General features: G+C 42.0%; 1 protein-coding gene across 2 annotated transcripts; it reads left to right on the top strand.

Annotated features, from left to right (window-relative positions):
- Window positions 1-127: 127 nt before the first annotated feature.
- On the top strand, window positions 128-17,728 carry SRSF4 (serine and arginine rich splicing factor 4). Of its 2 annotated transcripts, XM_063312462.1 has the most exons (6): window positions 128-415; window positions 10,446-10,588; window positions 11,451-11,563; window positions 12,730-12,944; window positions 15,538-15,627; window positions 16,346-17,728. In XM_063312462.1, exons 1-6 carry the CDS (start codon window positions 309-311, stop codon window positions 17,139-17,141), a joined length of 1,464 nt encoding a protein of 487 aa, XP_063168532.1. In that variant the 5' UTR covers window positions 128-308; the 3' UTR covers window positions 17,142-17,728. The 2 variants fall into 2 exon arrangements, with proteins under 2 accessions (XP_063168532.1, XP_063168533.1); XM_063312463.1 differs by lacking the exons at window positions 128-415; window positions 10,446-10,588 and adding an exon at window positions 10,653-11,106.
- Window positions 17,729-20,009: the final 2,281 nt, after the last annotated feature.

Genomic DNA, 20,009 nt, shown 5'->3' with positions numbered 1-20,009 from the left:
AAGAGCCGCCACCGCGTGCCGGAAGAAACTGGCGAACTTCGAAAGCGCCGCTGCAAAGGCTGCTTGGAGCCGCCCGACTCGCGGCGGTCATGTGACGTACCTACGTCAGCGCGCACGCCACTGCGTGCGTGTGCTACGCTAGCGAGAGGCAGCGAGAGGGAGGGGGGCGAAAAAAAAAGCGCCGCCGCCGCCGCTGCCGCCCCCCCTCACCCGGCCGCCCCCGCGTGGAGCTCAGCGCGTGCACCCGCCGCCCCTCCGTCGTCGTCCCCGGCGCGGGGTCCCGTGCTGGTTCTTTTTTGGAGGGGGAAATGCCTCGGGTCTATATCGGGCGCCTTAGCTACCAGGCCCGAGAGCGGGACGTGGAGCGCTTCTTTAAGGGCTACGGGAAAATCCTCGAAGTGGATCTCAAGAACGGGTGAGGCGTGCTGGCGGCTTTTCTCTTCACTCCGTCCGCCCAGGGCCGGACGGGCCTCTCTGGGCCTAGCCCGGCCCGGGCTTTCATCCCGCGTTTCCTCCTGTCAGTGCGGCCTGGCCCCAGAGCGCATGCGCGCCCTTTGCCTGTCCTTTCCCGCGCGCGCCTCTCTGTCCTCCCCCCCGCCCCCCCATACTCGTGCGTTTCGCCGGGATCCGTGTTGGGGAAGCCGCTCCTGGGCCAAGTCCGGCGGGCGGCTGCGCTTCTCCCGTGTTGTGGTCCGTGCGGTGCTGCTGGAGGGAGACACGTGCGCTTCTCTCCAGGTCAAGGCAGGCAAGGAAGCCGCCTTAGAGGGGCCCGCTCTCAACGTTCAATTACGTTGCGTTCCTTCCCTGGATTTCTAGCCCGCCTTTTCTCCGGGGGCGCTGTCTTTTCCGTTTCCACCCCCCCCCCACCCCACCCCACCCCACCCCGAACCCTGTAAGGTAGGCTGGGTTGAGAGAGTTGTCTGGCTCAAAGTCACCCAGTGAGTTTCAGTGGCTGAGGATGGACTTGAACCTCCATTTCTTCAGCACCTTAATGGTTTTGGTTTTCTTTTATTTTTTTGCCTTCGAGTCAGTTTTTGATCCCTGGCGACTGTCTGGACTAGTCCCTGCAGTTTTCTTGGCAAGGTTTTTCAGTAGTTTGCCACCTAGGGCTGAGAGGGAGGGGCTGGCCCAAAGTCACCCAGCTGGCTTTGTACCTAAGGCAAGACTAGAACTCATGGACTCCCGGTTTCTAGACTGATCCCTTAACCACTGCAACAGACTAGCTTTACTTTAACTGTTATGCCTGCCCAAAGCTTGGATGTTATTATTAGATTTTTATCCCACCTTTTAAAAATATATGTATAACTCAAGGTGGCAAAGATACCTAATACTCCTTCCTCATCCTATTTTCCCCACAACAACCACCTTGTGAGGTGGGTTGGGCTGAGAGTGACTGGCCCAAAGTCACCCAGCTGCCTTCCATGCCTAAGGGAGGCCTAGAACTCACAGTCTCCTGGTTTCTAGGCTTATACCTTCACCAGTGCACCAAACTGGCTCTCTTGCTGTCATCTAGTTTTTAAGTCTATCATAGGACAAAATGAAATGTCTTCTTTCCTGAAGGAAGACCTGGAGCTGGAAGTGGGTCCTGGATGAAGCCCTTTTCTTAATGAATGAGCAGTACTGGAAGCTGCAGTGGTACTATCTGGGTTCATGCATTGTGCTGTGCTTTGATTGACCATGGCTTATTGAATATCTAACAGCCAGATGCACAACAATATGGTAAGCCACAAACTATGGTTTACAAACCACAGTGGTTCGATTCAGGCAACATGCTAACCCAAGACCAGGCAAGCCAATTTTGATGTGGCATTTTGTACAATGGGTAAACAGCATCTTGCATGGACCATTAGTCCAATTTCAGTGTTAAGAAGGAATCTTTCTTTGGCTTAGCTGGAGATGTTAGATGTTGAGCCTGGGACTTTTTTTGTATGAGAACATCCTTTATGTCTAATCAGCCATTCTAATAAATAACTGTGATACAGTGCTTGGCATTTTGGACTTGGATCAGGAACATATCGGTTGCTTAGAAAAATTGTGCTATGCTGTCTTTTTTACTTACAAGTTAAATCTGATTTTAAAATGCCCTTTTAGCACTTGTAAAACAGTACAATTAGACACAAATGTGTTTAAAACCAAGCCCATTGAATTTTACAGAAATACTGCCTTTTGAGAGGGCTTAAGCCTGAGTTGAAGGGAGTAGGCTTCATTCCTTTGATCAGGAATTATTTCATGATAGAATTGTAGCATGATTTATAGAGCAGCCATAGGTATATTTATTTGAAAATTAATGTTATTTAATTTATTCTGGCTTAGTTTATTCTGCAAATATACAAGAGCATGTTTAAAAATATTTCTGAAAAAAATGAAAGTAGTTACAAAAATAATTATGTAGTTGAAATATTTCTCCTATAAAGGAGCATTGTGAAATTGATACAGTAATAAAGAGTGGGGCAACAGGAGAAAGCACTCCATAGTCCCCTATAGCAGTTGGTTAATCCAGGAAATTTTTCCCACATTGGGATAAATGTTCCAGGATATGCATATTATACATGATTAAGTCTTGCTTGGATCTCTTTAGATTGAGCAGGTTTGTTTTAGCACAAATTCTTCTAACAGCTGTCAGCAGATGAAAATGAGTCTCCTTCCCTGGTGCAAAGTGAAGGGTCTGGCATGGTGTTTCTTCAAAAGTTACCCACAACAGAGCTGAATATAAATTGAAAGTGTCTGCATGCAACAGAATTTTTAGGAATTTTGGTATACCCATAAATGAGTGGTATGTTAGTGCATGTTGCTCAGTGGCTCTTTTTTGGTACTTCCTGGTAAGGTGTAACTAATACAGATGACTTTACAGGTAGTTCTCACTTATCAACCACAATTAGGATTGGCAAGTCCCATTGCTAAGTGGCACAGTCATTAAGTGAAACATCACGTGATTGCACTGACTTAACAGCATCAGTTCTGGCTGAAGGTTGTAGGTTGGTAAACACAATGTCATGTGACTGCAACTTGCAACTTGCTGACGGCTTCCCCACTGACTTTCCTTGTCAGAAGCCAGTTGTGAAGGTCTCAAACGGCGATCGCAGGATGCTGCGACTGTCATAAATGTGCGCCAATTGCCAAGCACCCAAATCATGATCATGTGACAGCAGGGACGCTGCAGCTTTGAGGACCGGTCACAAGTCTCCTTTTTTCAGCACTGTCGTAACTTCGAACAGTCGCTGAACGAGTGGTTGGTAAGCAAGGACTACCTATATTATCCCTTATTAGGTGTAAGATAAATCTTCAGTTGTAAGGACACCTATTTAATAGTCTTTAACTTCAAGTATCAATATTTACCTCTGTCGTTACATTTGTAACATACAAATGATACAAATTATGTACTTTGTTTCAATTCATATCATTTGCATAATGTCATTACAGACATGATGCAGGCTGATGCAAATTTCCATTTCAGGTTTAACAGATGTTTGGTAATAGTATGTTAAATTGAGGTTTTACTATATAAACAAACTAGAAACAAGCAAAAATTCTTGCTTTAACAATAAACTAATGGTAATGCCATCTGGGTTTATCAGTGTCATCCACTAATAAAAGGAGCCAGATAGAATCAGTTGTTGGTATTCAACCACACATCATTATGTACCATATTTCTCCTCATTTTCCTATTTGAACAATCTTAAAAAAATTGGCTTAGATTTGTATGGAGATAATACTGCAGTTTACAGTAGAAAATTGTTATGTTACGTGCATGCATCTGGAAAAAGAAATTAAAAATGTTTCCCACATCATCATGGTAATATGATATATTTCTAGTAATGCAGAAGTGCCTATAGCTATAGTTCAGAAAAAGTTCAGCTAATAGGAAACATAATAGAGAATAATATGAACGTATGAACTCTGGAGGCAATAAATCTGTGGAGGCTTTCACAGTTGACCATTTGGAGGACATACATTTTTTTCTTTCCTTCAGCATATTAGATCAACAATATCCCTTCAACATAGAAGATCAAACTTCATTAAAATTCAGGGAAGATGGGCCTAGGGTTAACTATTAGTCTCTTGTTAAATTGAACTCATTTGTTGAAGTTTCTAGTTACCCAGAAAGTAAATGTGATATTTAGTAGCTGAAAAATTAAGTCATTTTGCTTGGTAAGAATGATGGTCCATAATTTATCCATTCTGATTCTATAAGCAAAGAGCAAACAATGAGTTGTGATTTAAGAGTTTATGAAACGAAGTTTCACAAATAAAAGATTGTTTTTGGTTTTCAAATGTGCCTTCTTTATTGTCATCTTCACAATTAAATAAAAGCATCTAAGATGAAAAAACAAACCAATCTCAGTGAAAATATTTCTTAAAACAATCCCTAGTCAGATTGTTTGGAAATATGAATTGGAGACATAGATGTCGATTCCAGTTTGTGTATTATTCCTCCTTTTCTTGTTTATTCGTTTAGTCGCTTCCGACTCTTCGTGACTTCATGGACCAGCCCACGCCAGAACTTCCTGTCGGTCGTCAACACCCCCAGCTCCCCCAGGGACGAGTCCGTCACCTCTAGAATATCATCCATCCATCTTGCCCTTGGTCGGCCCCTCTTCCTTTTGCCCTCCACTCTCCCTAGCATCAGCATCTTCTCCAGGGTGTCCTGTCTTCTCATTATGTGGCCAAAGTATTTCAGTTTTGCCTTTAATATTCCCTCAAGTGAGCAGTCTGGCTTTATTTCCTGGAGTATGGACTGGTTTGATCTTCTTGCAGTCCAAGGCACTCTCAGAATTTTCCTCCAACACCACAGTTCAAAAGCATCAATCTTCCTTCTCTCAGCCTTCCTTATGGTCCAGCTCTCGGAGCCGTATGTTACTACGGGGAACACCATTGCTTTAACTATGCAGACCTTTGTTGTCAGTGTGATGTCTCTGCTCTTAACTATTTTATCGAGATTGGTCATTGCTCTTCTCCCAAGGATTAAGCGTCTTCTGATTTCCTGACTGCAGTCAGCATCTCCACTAATCTTCGCACCTAGAAATACAAAGTCTTTCACTGCTTCTACATTTTCTCCCTCTATTTGCCAGTTATCAATCAAGCTGGTTGTCATAATCTTGGTTTTTTTTGAAGTTTAGCTGCAAGCCAGCTTTTGCACTTTCTTCTTTCACCTTCATCATAAGGCTCCTCAGTTCCTCTTCGCTTTCAGCCATCAAAGTGGTATCATCTGCATATCTGAGATTGTTAATGTTTCTTCCAGCGATTTTAACTCCAGTCTTGGATTCCTCAAGCCCAGCTTGCTGCATGATGTGTTCTGCATGCAAGTTGAATAGGTAGGGTGAGGGTATACAGCCCTGCCGTACTCCTTTCCCAATCTTAAACCAGTCCGTTGTTCCGTGGTCTGTTCTTACTGTTGCTACTTGGTCGTTATACAGATTCTTCAGGAGGCAGACAAGATGACTTTGTATCCCCATACCTCTTAAGAACTTGCCACAATTTGTTATGGTCCACACAGTCAAAGGCTTTAGAATAGTCAATAAAACAGAAATAGATGTTTTTCTGAAACTCCCTGGCTTTTTCCATTATCCAGCAGATATTGGCAATTTGGTCCCTAGTTCCTCTGCCTTTTCTAAACCCAGCTTGTACATCTGGCAATTCTCGCTCCATGAATTGCTGAAGTCTACCTTGCAGGATCTTGAGCATTACCTTACTGGCATGTCAAATGAGTGCCACCATTCGATGGTTTGAAGATTCTTTAGTGTTCCCCTTTTTTGGTATGGGGATATGATTTTTTCCAGTCTGATGGCCATTCTTGTGTTTTCCAAATTTGCTGGCATATAGCATGCATTACCTTGACAGCATCATCTTGCAAGATTTTGAACAGTTCAGCTCGGATGCCGTCGTCTCCTGCTGTCTTGTTGTTAGCAATGCTTCTTAAGGCCCATTCAACCTCACTCTTCAGGATGTCTGGCTCTAGCTCCCTGACCACACCGTCAAAGCTATCCCCGATATTGTTATCCTTCCTATACAGGTCTTCTGTATATTCTTGCCACATTTTCTTGATCTCTTCTTCTGTTAGGTCCTTGACATCTTTGTTTTTGATCATACCCATTTTTGCCTGGAATTTACCTCCAATGTTTCTAATTTTCTGGAAGAGGTCTCTTGTCCTTCCTATTCTATTGTCTTCTTCCACTTCCGCGCATTGCTTGTTTAAAAATAATTCCTGATCTCTTCTGGCTAACCTCTGGAATTTTGCATTTAATTGGGCATATCTCCCCCTATCGCTGTTGCCTTTTGCTTTCCTTCTTTCTTGGGCTACTTCTAGTGTCTCAGCAGACAGCCATTTTGCCTTCTTGGTTTTCTCTTTCTTTGGGATGTATTTTGTTGCCGCCTCCTGGACAATGTTGCGAACTTCTGTCCATAGTTCTTCTGGGACCCTATCTACTAAGTCCAGTCCCTTAAATCTATTCTTCACCTCCACTGCATATTCCTTAGGAGTATTAGTGAGCTCATATCTAGCTGATCTGTGGGTCTTCCCTAATCTCTGGTCTGATCCTAAATTGTGCAAGAAGAAGTTCGTGATCTGAACTACAGTCAGCTCCAGGTCTTGTTTTTACCGACTGTATAGATGTCTGCCACCTTTGGCTGCAAGGGATGTAGTCAGTCTGATTTCGGTGTTGTCCATCTGGTAAAGTCCATGTATAAAGGCGTCTCTTAGGTTGTTGGAAGAGAGTGTTTGTTATGCAGAGTGAGTTGTCTTGGCAAAATCTTATCAGCCTGTGTCCTGCTTCGTTTTGTTCTCGCAGGCCATGCTTACTTGTAATTCCAGGTGTCATTTGACTGCCCACCTTAGCATTCCAGTCTCCCGTGATGAAAATAACATCTCTTTTAGGCGTGTTGTCCAGTAGGTGCTGCAGATCCTCATAGAACTGCTCTACTTCAGCTTCTTCAGCATCTGTGGTTGGGGCGTATATTTGGATTGCTGTGCTGTTAGATGGCTTGCCCTGAATTCGAATTGAGATCATTCTATCGTTTTTGGGATTGTATCCAAGCACTGCTTTAACCACTTGACTATTAATTATGAAGGCTACTCCATTTCTTCTGTGGTCCTCTTGTCCACAGTAGTAGATTTGGTGGTCATTTGATGTGAAGTGGCCCATTCCAGTCCATTTCAGTTCACTGACGCCCAGAATGTCTATCTTTAATCTTGATATCTCACCAATAACCACATCCAATTTGCCCTGGCTCATAGATCTTACATTCCAGGTTCCAATGGTGAGTTGATCCTTAGAACATCGGATTCGCCATTCACCACCAGCACCGTTGGCCGCTAGCCGTCCTTTCGGCTTTGAGCTAGCTGCGTCATCACGTCTGGGGCTAGTTGAACTCATCCTCTGTTCCTCCCCAGTAGCATTTTGACCATCTTCCGACCTGGGGGTCTCATCTTCCGGTGGTATACTGTCATATCTCTGGTTGTACTGATCCATTTAGTTTTCACGGCAAGAATACTGGGGTGGGTTGCCGTTCCCTTCCCCAGGGATCGCATTTAGTCTGACCTCTCTGTCATGACCTTCCCGTCTTGGGTGGCCCTTCACGGTTTAGCTCATGGCATCACTGAGGTGCTCAAGCTCCAGCACCACGACAAGGTAACGATCCTTTGCTGAAGATTCCTCCTTTAAATAGATGTATATGTATTTATGGAATGATACCAAAGTGCTCAGAGGATTTAATGGGATATACAGGGGGTTCATATGCTAGATCTTAACTGTGGGTTCAAAATCTGCCAGATTAGACAGTGAAAAGAAGTTTGTTTCTGAGCTCAAAGTTTGGCTAGGGACTTAGAGTACTGGTTCTATTTGTTGAGTAAGGGAGTTCAGTCACATTTTAGAAATATTTTTCCTATCTTGCATGCTATCGTTTGATAGAAAGCTCTTTTATTCCTCTAATTCTTTTTCTGTAGCATCTCATGGAACTAAAATAATTCCTAATTTGGTTTCAGCATAAGGTATATAAAACAAACATAGGATTTTGAGTACCTTAAAGAGTGCTAATACTACAATTAGTTTAGAGTTGATTTCATTTGGAACATAGATTCTTTGCCCATCTTCGGATATCATAAGCTTTGGAAAATAAGATTGAAAGGTTCCCCTTTTAACTGAGGTTTGTGCTGTCTAATGGAACAAATTGGGTAAAGCCAACTGGCTAATTTTCAGAAAGCCAGCTTCAAAACCTGGTAGGAAACGAGTTTATTGAACTGTATTTCTGGCTCTAGACAGCACAATAAACTAAACGATTAAAAGTAGAAGCAAAATTTATCAAATTCTCATTGGTAGTACAAGGTCGGAGGCAATTCAAGAGTTTTTGCATATTACACTAAATTGTTTTGTTATAATGTGAGCAGTGACCTATTTTCAATAATTAGCCAAATTTATTTTTTTGGCTGGCTATTGTTAGTAATGGGCCTGGAGTTTTAGTAGCTAAAACAATATTCAAGTCTAGATTATAATACCTTTGACTTTTTGGAGAGTAGTTTGTTACGTGTGTTCTAATTTTTGTAATTTTTAATAGTGGTTAGCAAACTGCAGATGGTATACTGAAGATCATAATTGTGTATTCTATAAGAAATTAGCAATATGGGTAAAACAAGCTGTGATGTGTAGGAGAAAAAATGAAATTGGGGTCCCAGTTTCAAAAAGTCCATAGTTTTTGGCTTGTCTTAATGTCCAGGCCAATAGTTTTGTTTGTGCAGTCTAATCCTTTACCTCATTCTGAATCTTTGAAATGGCAGCATGGTGTCAAGTACAACTCTGTGTTTTATTCCAGTTGGCAGTATCAGGGCAGTAGAAGCTTGCTTTCCTGCTGCACTAGTCTACCATTCAAAATTCCAACTGTTGAACAACTTATAGCATCTCCTAGGCTTATATCAGATATTGATAGAATAGGTTCAGACCACTGGGGCCATGTCATCAGAATCTGTCTCCAGCACAAGAAGGAATGCATTGCAACTAGAAAAATATATTTTCTGGGAATTTGAAAGTTTGAAAAAGCATTTTTTTCCATTTGGGGGAAAATTGAAATACATGTAATTTTTTGTTATCAACCCAAATATTTGTTTTACTGCTTTAACTACATTAATTATTTTAGCTAGCATGTGCAGTTTGACTACCTGGCTTATTTGTAAAGTCTGCAGAATAACAACTCATTTTTCAGAGACCTTTATGGAAAAGTTATCTCAAGATAACTTACAGAAAAGAATCCTGTCCATATATTTACTTGGATGATATATTTACTTGGAGGTCTGTCCAGTGAAGCTAACTCCCAGTTAAACATGCATAGGATTACAGACTCAAAGAATAAATGCTTTAACTTTTTGCAACCAAAATTTCAGATATATCTAATTCTAGAGAATGCTACAAACTGTTTCACCATATGCTACCCAAGCATATGTATCTAGTAAACAAAAAAAACCTCTTGTACTATTATGGCATTAAAGACTAGGAGCATAGTTGGATATTGTGAAAGGTTCTGGAGTTGAAGTAAATAATAATGAATTATTAATACTGAAGGTTTCCTTTCATAAAACATTCCTAATACATTTTTAATGGGCAAATTATAAATTTGGAAAACATTTCACTCATTTCAAAAGAGATTATGTTTCATGATAAGGTCTTTTTTAGTATTCCCCTGATTTTCTGATTTTAGGGGAAAAAGAAAAAAGTAACTTAGAAAATATGGAAGGCATAACATTTTTTTTCCATTGAATTGTCTCAGTTTGCTTCTTTTGCTCCTTCCTTCCTTTCCTCATATTTGCAAACAGCAGCTCGCTTTAGTCAGCCCTGGTAAGTAAAAATTTCTTATGTACCAGATAGTCAGGTAAGAATTTCTATCCAGAAGCTGTCCACGACAGCCCAAATGTCATCCTTTGTTTTTGTTCTTTGGTGAGTTCTAGCCTTCAAGCAACGGCAGTTACCCAAAGCGACTCCTTAATGAGGGGAAACGCAGGAAGATACTGTACAGAATTTCCATATTGTCCATTTGTATCAAAAAATTTCAAGAGTCAGATTGGGCTCTTAGAAGTTACCAGCCTCCAAGCTGTGTTATGTTGCGTATTCTACTTGCTGTTTATAATGTGCTTTAAATAATTGAGGGTTTTGTTTTTTTTAAAGTTGTAAAAGCCTTAATGCCAGAGAGCAGTTTGTCTCTGTGATTCCTTTGGCTATTGGTACATGCTGCCACAACACACTTTTTGCTTTGTACATTTTGTTAATAGTTACATTGAGCTCTTCCTGTAAGGAAAAGCGTTTGTTCCCACCATCAGGCTGCTTAGTTTTTGTCTGGAAGAAGATGCTTTCTGAAATAAGTGGCTCCCACATTCCCTAGGTTGTCAAGATAGTTCCTACAGCCAGTGGGATTGCTGAGGTAATCGGTGACATATTTGATTCTGGAGTAGCTTTTTCTCTTCTCAGGTATGGCTTTGTTGAGTTTGATGATGTACGTGATGCAGACGATGCTGTTTATGAACTAAACGGCAAAGATCTTTGTGGGGAGCGTGTAATTGTTGAGCATGCTCGGGGCCCTCGCCGTGACAGCAGTTATGGTTCTGGACGCAGTAAGCACTACATACCGTTGTACCAGTGACTTTTTTTTTCTATTTAAAATAGAACATTTTAAAAACTGTAATTTTTTAAAAATGTAAAGTTTGACTACTGTAGTTTCTGTTAAAGTAATATTACCTAGATGTTAATTTGTATTCAACTTTTATTAATGTAATTAACTAAATGAGATTTAATTTTCATTATTTTACTTTTGTAAATATATAAATGGTTTATTTGTAATGTGATTGTTTAACATAGACTTAACAAAGACTCAATGTTTCAATTAAGAGTCCTTTGAGGCTAAGATGACTGCCTGTTCCATTTGCTGACCCTGGGTTGCCTTTCCATGAGTGGCTCTTTGACCTTTGTGGCCCTTGGCTGACCAAAAAAGGAAGCCATGTGACGACCGCAACCTTTTCCCATTAGACCTGGGTGGTGAGGACCCCAAGGGTTAGAGACAGATGTGATTAATCTGAAATAGGTGCCTGAAAACCATTATTCATGTCAGATATTCAGAAAACTTTAAACCAATGTAAGTAACATTAGTAACTGACTATAGTGATTTGGTTATTTTGTTTTCAAAAATGTTATTTTTAAAAAAGCTTAACTGTAGATGCATGTTCAATATTAGTAGTTAATGTAAAATATACAGTTTTATTGTAATATTCTAGACATGTATGTAGATGTCTGGCTGGCTCTATTAGTATAACATTTAAAGCAAGGAGAATGTAGTTTAGGCTATGGGTGGGGGAGGGAAATTGTTAACTTTTGGGTAGACTAGTTCTTATATTGTTTGTGGGGGGCGGTGGGATGTAGGTTTAATTCCTGACTCCACTATATTAGCTAAAGTACTGCATCTGCTTATCGCCTCTAAAGGTGGATATGGTTATAGAAGAAGTGGAAGAGATAAGTACGGGCCTCCGACCCGTACTGAATACAGATTGATCGTTGAAAATCTGTCAAGCCGTTGTAGCTGGCAGGATTTGAAGGTAAGCGGCCTCTGGGCTTCTGCCAGTTATGATTTAGTGATAAATAGTGAGAATGTAAATTGGTCTTAAGTTTTGCTGTATGGTCCATACCAAAGGAAACAGGTACTTGTTTCCCATGGAAATTCTTTCTAGGGTAGTTTCTATTCAAAATCTTAGTGCACTATACTAAGCACAATGGTGAAGTGTCAGTTTCTGTGCTTTTTTATTACCTGTATTGCATTACCTATCTTATCATTGCACTGTTAAATACAGAGAAAGTGCTTCCAAATGAATAGAAGTCTACACCAAATCTCGTGCATGACCTTGATCTTTTAGAAGCTATTCAAAAAAGCTAAGGTGTATGTATGTATGTATGTATGTATGTATGTGCAATTGCATCTTTCAGGCACTTGCTACAGTGGCTTGCTCTTCTGTTTAAGATCAGATCACTGTTAAGTATCCTGCTATTGGTACATCTGAACTGCCTAACCTTGTCACGGTTACACCCAGGCCACTGGAATAGTTCTTTATCTCTAGGAACTCGAACTGTTCTTAGGTATTCCCTTGGGGTAGATAGATGCTTTTATTACTGATGCAGAGTAGCCCTTAGACAAAGATCAGATTCCAAATAGTCTAAAAATCTAGCCCTGCGTGCGTGTGTCTGTTGTCCTGTGTCCCCAAGTTATAAATCCTGAGTTCTTTTTGGATTGCTTACAGTGCATTTCTCTTGCAGGGCTGTTGATTACACCGTTACTGTAATGGTGTACCTAATGGTCTTGTCTAGTCCCAGGGTTCTTGTTTCCCACCTTGCCAACTCCAGACTTCATTACTACCTCCATTTTTTACCTCTCCCCCCTCCATCTATTGATTTCTTGTCCTGTCCCTTTTAAGATTCTGCAAAAACGATGACCTGAAAGGCAAGTGTGTTGATATTTTAGGTAAAATTAGTAATTATCCATTACACTTGGAGGGAGGGGAGAGAGAGAGAGATGGAAATCTTGATCAATAAATTATTGGTAAAGTTGTTTTAGACATACAGATCCTGCACGTGCACATGAGTACATGCCCAGGTGTGTGCACGTATATATGTGTGCACCTAGTTTTTTCCTTTGTAGCCTCTAACAAAATGTGATCAGACAGTATCAGAATTAAAGACAAAGGTATTGAAACCCTGTATCTGTTCTTAGGATTATATGCGTCAGGCAGGTGAAGTGACATATGCTGACGCACACAAGGGGAGAAAAAACGAAGGTGTGATTGAATTCAAATCTTATTCAGACATGAAAAGAGCCCTTGAAAAGCTGGATGGGACAGAAGTAAATGGTAGAAAGATAAGATTAGTGGAAGACAGGCCTGGGTCCAGGCGCCGCCGCTCTTATTCCAGAAGTCGCACTCATTCAAGGTAGGTTTGTTCATAGTATCTTGTTTACTAGGGCAATAGTTCAGTATAGTTAATGAAAAATAACAGGATATTCCTTTTCAGGAAAAGCAGTGGAGTGTTAAAAGAATTGAAATGGTCATAATGAGTTGTGCTGGTGGTATAGAAGTAGAGGTGTGGTTTGGGAATAATGCCAAGTTATGGCTCGGTATTACACCATTGAGCAATCGGGACAGTCATGTTTGCATTTATTGAACCTGCATCTCCACTCTCCGTTAAGGCAAACCATAGTCATTTCAATTGAGGGAGCAGATAAATCACCTGTCTGAGGAAAGGACTGTGTGATCCTCTCCCAGAGGGGTTGTTGTGAAGCTGTTCTAGAGAGACAGTTGTATTAATTATCTATATATGGAAGCTGGACCCTGGTGAGGTGGTGAACAACCTTATGTTTTAAAGCCACCTCTTACTGTATAAAGTTTGAAAATGTTGATAAAGAAATTTTACTTTTTATTTAGAATATCAGTATTCTATATAAGTATGATGTGTGACAACCGACAAGAAACTCTGGTGTGGGCTGGTCCATGAAGTCGCGAAGAGTTGGAAGTGACTGAACAAATGAACAACAACAACATGATGTATTATAATCTTGCAAGCTAGAATCAGAATCCAGGGTGCAACTTGAGAATAGTTATGTCTCATTGGCAGAATTTATACTTAGGTTGTAAAATGTCTCAAACTCAATTCTTGGCATGTTTAGATAGAGTTTTGAAAAACAGCCTATCTAAAGTCTGGAAAGTTATTGCCAATTATTGCAGAGAATAATGAGCTAGGCTGGTCAATGACTTGAGCTCTTTTCAAGCGTTATCTTCACATGTTCAGTCCAACAGTCAAGTAGTACTGAGCAGCTCTTAACTCCATAGTATATCAGTTGGAACCCTTATAGTGGAGGGTTCCAGGTCAAGCAGAAATATTTGTATGTACAAAAAGTGAGTTACCCTGTAAGCATGGAAACTGTCTCTTTATGTACGTCATCAGTGCAACAAGATGATGGGTTGCTCATCACTCTTTGCCTGTTGGATAGAACATGCAAAGGTATTGCCTGATCAAGAATTTAGTGTAAAACAACTTCCTATGTCCACATTCACAGCTTTGGTCAAAACAACTTTAGTTTTTTCTTCAAATTACAAAAAAGGTATAGAGTGTCTGTGTGGGAGGAAAACACACAACTAAGCCAGTTCACATTTTCTAATCCTCATGTTTTGTTACATCTTAACAAGCCTGGAAACATGGATATTTTTTCTGTTATAGGACAGAATGGTTTTACTGGAAGATTAGTTATGCATTCTGTCTAACATCCGTGTAGTCATGCTGGCCACATGACCACGGAAGTGTCTACGGACAAACGCCGGCTCTTCGGCTTTGAAACGGAGATGAGCACCGCCCCCTAGAGTCGGACACGACTGGACTTAATGCCAAGGGAAACCTTTACCTTACTGAATGGTTTTACTGGAAGATTAGTTATGCATTCTGTCTAACAATGGACTACTTATAACTTGAGTATATTAATGGATAATATAAATGGGAAGAATCCATAAATGGGAAGAATCTGTCTCAGTGGGATTTCGGATACAAATTTTATTCTTTCTGCAATATTCTAAACAAATAGTAACCTGTCTGTTGCCTTGATTTGCTAAAAACTGTTAATCTAGCATACTTGTTGCTGCAATAGGATAGCTCATTTGCTTGGATTGTACAGCTCTTTGGACTTGGGCTTCCCTTCCCATAATCCACTAGAGCAGTGTTTCTCAACTGTGCTGGCTGGGGAACTGTGGGAGTTGAAATCCACACGTCTTAAAGTTGCCAAGGCTGAGAAACACTGCGCTAGAGGTACCTTGCTGGGCCAGAGATCTGTGCTAGCCCTTTGTACTTATTGTCAGTGCTAATCATTAATGGGCCATCTACATGCATTTCTCCACCAAAGCTTTATTTTGTGGTATCCTGCAAGAAGATGGGGATGGGGATATTGCCTGATAAGCTTGTTCTTGTGGAAACTTTGGCAATTGCTTCTTCAGCAAAGTTTAAGAACCCTTAGCCTATTTTCCACAGTATCAGCATAGCACAAAATGCACAACTTTTTCTTGATGATAAAAAAGCCATTAAAATAACACATTTATTCTTTCCCTGCCAACATAAAGTTGTTGGAAAAGCCTTGCGTCTCTGTAGTAGGAGTTGTCATAACAAAATTATTCATTGAACAGCTCCCTCCCTCCTGCTTTCTTTTCTTATCCCAGTGATCCCTGCTATCGTAGCTGCATTCTCTTTATTTCATCTGTTTGCATCCGTGCCAAAGCTGGCTTTTGTTTTTCTCTCTTAATGAGCCTAACCTCTCTTTTTTGCTGGCACTAGAAGACTTGACGTAGCCCCTTTTGCAAAAACCTGTTAGATCGCTTAGAAGTATATAGCCAGAACTACGCCGCCTCAGAAGCGCTCTAGGGAGGCAGCGCCTGTTGTTGTGCTGTTTTGTGCGGTTTGAAAGGGAATTTCCATGCCCCGCTCAGCTGATTCTCCTGAATGCCCGTGGAGACTTACAACTGTGGCGTGGTTGTTTCGTCTCCAGGTCTCGCTCTCGAAGCAGGCACTCTCGCAAAAGCAGGAGTCGTAGTGGCAGCAGCAAAAGCAGCCATTCCAAGAGCAGATCACGATCCAGGTACAGTAAAGGAAATTTTAGTTAATAGTGGACGTAATTCAGGCTTACGTAGTTCCAGCAATACACGCTCTAAAAAAAGTTGGTGGCATTGTGATAACTGCTCTTCGGGAGCAGTCACTGAATGTCTTATACGGTGGGGTGCAGGGCATTATTAAGCACGTAGAGCAGCATGGCTGGCCGGGGAATTCTGGGAGCTGAAGTCCACACGTCTTCAAGCTGCCACGGTCGAGAAACACTGCTCTAGAATATCACTGAAATCAAAATTGTGAAAATGAAAACGATGTTACTTAAACCGTTATTGTTTATAATGGCCTTTCTCGACCTTTTGACCCTGGAGGAACCCTTGAAATATTTTTCAGGCCTTGGGAACCCCTGCACATCCAGGCTGAAATATGGGCCAGAAGTTACCAAATTATGATATTCGTTTCAGGGGTAGGCCTGGATATAGGCACGAACAGTGTTCTTAAACTGAAAATAAAGGAACTTACCTCTTTAATGTGAAGTTGCCCGAATTTGAAGTAATTTTTTAAATAAATCGTGATCTCCCAGGGCACCCCTAGTGACCCCTCACAGAACCCTGGTCGAGAAACCCTGGTTTACAAACTGGTATTCAAGCAGTCCAAAGTCATCTGCTGAATTGCAGTGTGAAGGTTTAGCGCTCCCAAATAATTGAATACCTGCAAAACCTCCTGCATTTTTTTTCCTCTTGGATTACCAGGTCCGGATCTCATTCCAGAAGCAAGAGCCGCAGCCGAAGCAAAAGCCACGGCCGAGGCCAAAAGGAAAAGAGCAGGAGTCCGAGCAAAGACGATAAAAGCAGGAGCCGCAGCCGAAGCGCCGAGAAATCCCGGAGCAAAAGCAAAGACAAGCCGCAGGACGTGGTTCAAAACGACGGGGACCACCGGGCCAAGAGCAGGAGTCCCAGCAAGGAAAAGAGTAAGAGCAAAAGCAGGAGCAGGAGCGGCAGCAAGGAGAGGGCCGAGAGGGAGGAGAGGGGGAGCGCGAGTAAGGAGAGAGAGAAGAGCACCAGCAAGGCCAGGAGCAGGAGCAGGAGCAGGAGCCGGAGCAAGAGCAAGGACAAGAGGAAAGGCAGGAAGAGGAGCAGGGAGGCCAGCAGGAGCAGGAGCAGGAGCCACAGCAGGAACGAGAGGAGCAAGAGAAGGAATAAGCGTGACAGCAAGCCTGGTAGCAAGAAGAAAAAGAGAGAAGACCAAGAACGATCCCGGTCTAGGTCCCGGTCCCGGTCCCGGTCCCGGTCTCGGTCTCAGCCCAAGGAAAAGGAGCGCGTAAAACCCGACCCCGACCCCAAAGAAGCCAAAGGCGAGGGTGAGGAAATGGACACCAGTGGTAAATCTCGGTCGAGGTCAAACTCCAAGTCAAAACAAAATGTTAAATCAGAATCCCGCTCCAGATCCAAATCGGTTTCAAAAACCAGGTCCCAGTCGAAGTCTAGATCGAGGTCTGCCTCTAGATCACATTCTCGATCTAGGTCGCGGTCTTGCTCCAGATCCTAAACTCGCTGCAACCACCTTTAGAGCTCTATGAGAAGTCTTTTGTACATGTTTGGTAGTTGTAGCACAAGTGATTGGAGTAGAACACCTGTCCCTGCTGTACATTTTTAATACCCCCGATGGTGTGTCCATAAGTGTTCGACCCGGTGCTCCCTCTCTGTTGCGCATTCTGGAGCTTTCTCCGGACACCAGGCATCGTCCTACGTTTCCAGAACAGCCACAGAGACTGAGCACTGCGTTTCGATGGGCTTCTAAGATTGGAATGGTGACTCCTAGGTAGGTATGGTAATTTCAACAATTTGCCTTTAAATTGATGCCCTTTGATGTATGCCATTTAGTGAAAAGTGCAAAGTCTTAAAATTTCATAATACTTTTTTGTTTCATATTTTGGACTTGCAGAGTTTGTGAATAGCACAGTCAGGAAAATAGATACCTACAGTAAACTATAGGAAGGGAAGAAAAAAAAATAGAGCTCCACATTCTGGTATTGTGACAAATATCCTTGTTTTATATTTTTTATTTTTCCCCATCTTGCAAAGTACAGTGAGCCCTGTTTCCATTAAATTTGAATAAAGACTATTTTTGCTTGACCAGATGTTGTAATGCTTTTAAGTTACACTGCTTTGTCCCGTAAAGAAATGTACAGGCGTTTCATATCAGTCATGGAGTCCATTGTAGGCAGAATTTGCAGCAAAGATTTCTGACGTTTAATTATGTAACAAAAAGTAACAACAACTGTCTTTTTCCTTCCCATATTACTCTGCTATTTTGGGGGAGGGAAAAATATGAAAAGAGATTTGTGGGAGAAACAATTGGTGCTAGTTCAGATAAAGTCTCCCTCAAATCATGCTCACCTTACGGATATGGATCTGTCCATCTAGTTTTCTTGGCAACAGTATGGAAATGTTGCCATTGTGTCTTACACAATGTTTTTTTTTTTTTTTTTTCCTAAGTACAACCCTGGGATTCCAAGTAATAACCCAGACCATTTCTATGTACTAGCTTTTGCAACCAGTCCTGGTCTGAACGTGTTCTCAGAGGCATTCCATTTCTTAATTCAGAACAGGTAGTCCTCGTATAGCGATCACAATTGGGACCAGCAACTTGGTTGTTAAGCAAGGTCGCTAAGTGAAACCACAAATGTGCTTACAATCTTACTTCAGCTTTCCTTTGCTTTACAGACCTGTGAAGGTCGTAAATGTGGGCACTGGCCACAAAGTTACTTTCTCATCACTGTTGTAACTGCAGTCACTGTCCAAGGCAGTCACTAAACGAGGACTGCCTGTATTCACTTTCCTGAACCATTTGCACATGGTTCAAATTTTAAAAACAAAGGAGTTTCAATTAAATCTGAACTCTGCCTACTCCTGTGATAATCAAATGGTGATAAACTTCAAGCACAATTAGATTTCTCCCTAAGTGGAATATAGACATACTTGGGCAAATGGTTATTGTAACTTATACATCTGGGAAGGAATTGCTGCTATATACAGACTCCTGCAGGTGTTCAAAACTTACACTGCAGTAGCAGCAAATGGAATATTCAGAGGAACAGAGTTCCAACTGATATATCATCTTGGGAATTATATATCAAGTAGTCCTGGCTTGATCAAGGATTGGCTATAGGATCAATAGTCATCAACACCTGAAGGCTTTGTCAACAATGTTACAATATTACCTTCATTACCCAAAAGGAGAACTCAACTAAAGTGTAAACCTGTCTCTGTGTGTGTGTCTTTGAGTCAGTCTTGACTCCTGGTGACTGCCTGGACTAGTCCCTTCAGTTTTCTTGGCAAGATTTCAGAAGTGGTTTGCCATTGCCTCCTTCCTAGGGCTGAGAGAGAGTGACTGGCCCAAGATCACCCAGCTGGCTTTGTGCCTAAGGTGGGAGTAAAACTCACAGTCTCCAAGTTTCTAGCCTGATGCCTTAACCACTACACCAGACTGGCTCTCTAAAGTGTAAACCTAGAACAGTCCAATATAATCCAACAAGGAAAAGGCTGGAAAGAACAGAAAACATATTGAAACTTTCCTAATAGGTTGTAATGATGGAGCCTGAAAAACTTTTCTAGAAATGTATGGAGCTATTGCAGAACAGGAGCTGCAGATGAAGCCGCAATAATTCAACAGGAGGGCCTTTGCACAGCTTTGTGTTGGGTGCCAGTTGCGCCCATTCCTCGATTGGGAGGCTCTGCGCATGGTCACTTTCCAGGTAAACCAATGTAATATGCTGTACATGGAGCTGCCCTTGAAGAGTATCCAAAAGCTTCAGCTGGTGCAGAATGCAGCTGCGCAGGCAGTTATGAGTGCCCCAAGATGTGACACCACTGCTGCGTGAGCTGTACCGGGTGCCAGTTTGCTTCTGGGTCCAATTCAAGGTGCTGGTTCTGACCTTTGAAGCCCTTCATGGCATGGGGCTGGGTTGTTTGAGGGACCGCCTCTCCCCGATTATATCTGCCTGTCCCATCAGATCCGGCAGAAGAGAGATGTAGCGGATCCTGTCTACTAAGGAGTTACAACTGGCAGGACCCTTTTGTGTCTTGGCACTCACTTTGTGGAACGTCATCCCCGCCGAGGTAAGCTGGGCCCTTCCCTGCCATCCTTCCAGAAATCCCTCAAAACTTGGCTGTGCCAACAGGCCTGGGGGTCTCAAGGGACTGGTGATAGGCTGAGGTGGCTCCACTGTTCATAATACCCGGTGCTCTCGCCTGGCCTTTTTTAATAATGTCAGTGTTTTTAATGGTGGTCTGTTTTAATAGAATGGTTAGTGAATTCTGTTATTTTATGGTTTTATTTTACACCTCCCAGAGCCATGTTCTGTGAGATGGGCAGCCATATAAATATAAATAAAATTTGCAGAGTAAAAGTTTT

Source organism: Candoia aspera, chromosome 10 (genome assembly GCF_035149785.1).
Source record: "Candoia aspera isolate rCanAsp1 chromosome 10, rCanAsp1.hap2, whole genome shotgun sequence".
NCBI lineage: Eukaryota > Metazoa > Chordata > Lepidosauria > Squamata > Boidae > Candoia > Candoia aspera.
Note: the sequence above shows the minus strand (reverse complement) of the source record. Positions and strands in the feature narration are given on the sequence as shown.

Bases quoted from the DNA above. Each gene is read 5' to 3' on its own strand.
- SRSF4 (XM_063312462.1), top strand. From the start codon at position 309: ATGCCTCGGGTCTATATCGGGCGCCTTAGCTACCAGGCCCGAGAGCGG. The intron at 11,564-12,729 runs GTAAGCGGCCTC...ATCTGTTCTTAG, and splicing joins GTAGCTGGCAGGATTTGAAG to GATTATATGCGTCAGGCAGG. The intron at 15,628-16,345 runs GTACAGTAAAGG...TTGGATTACCAG, and splicing joins AAGAGCAGATCACGATCCAG to GTCCGGATCTCATTCCAGAA.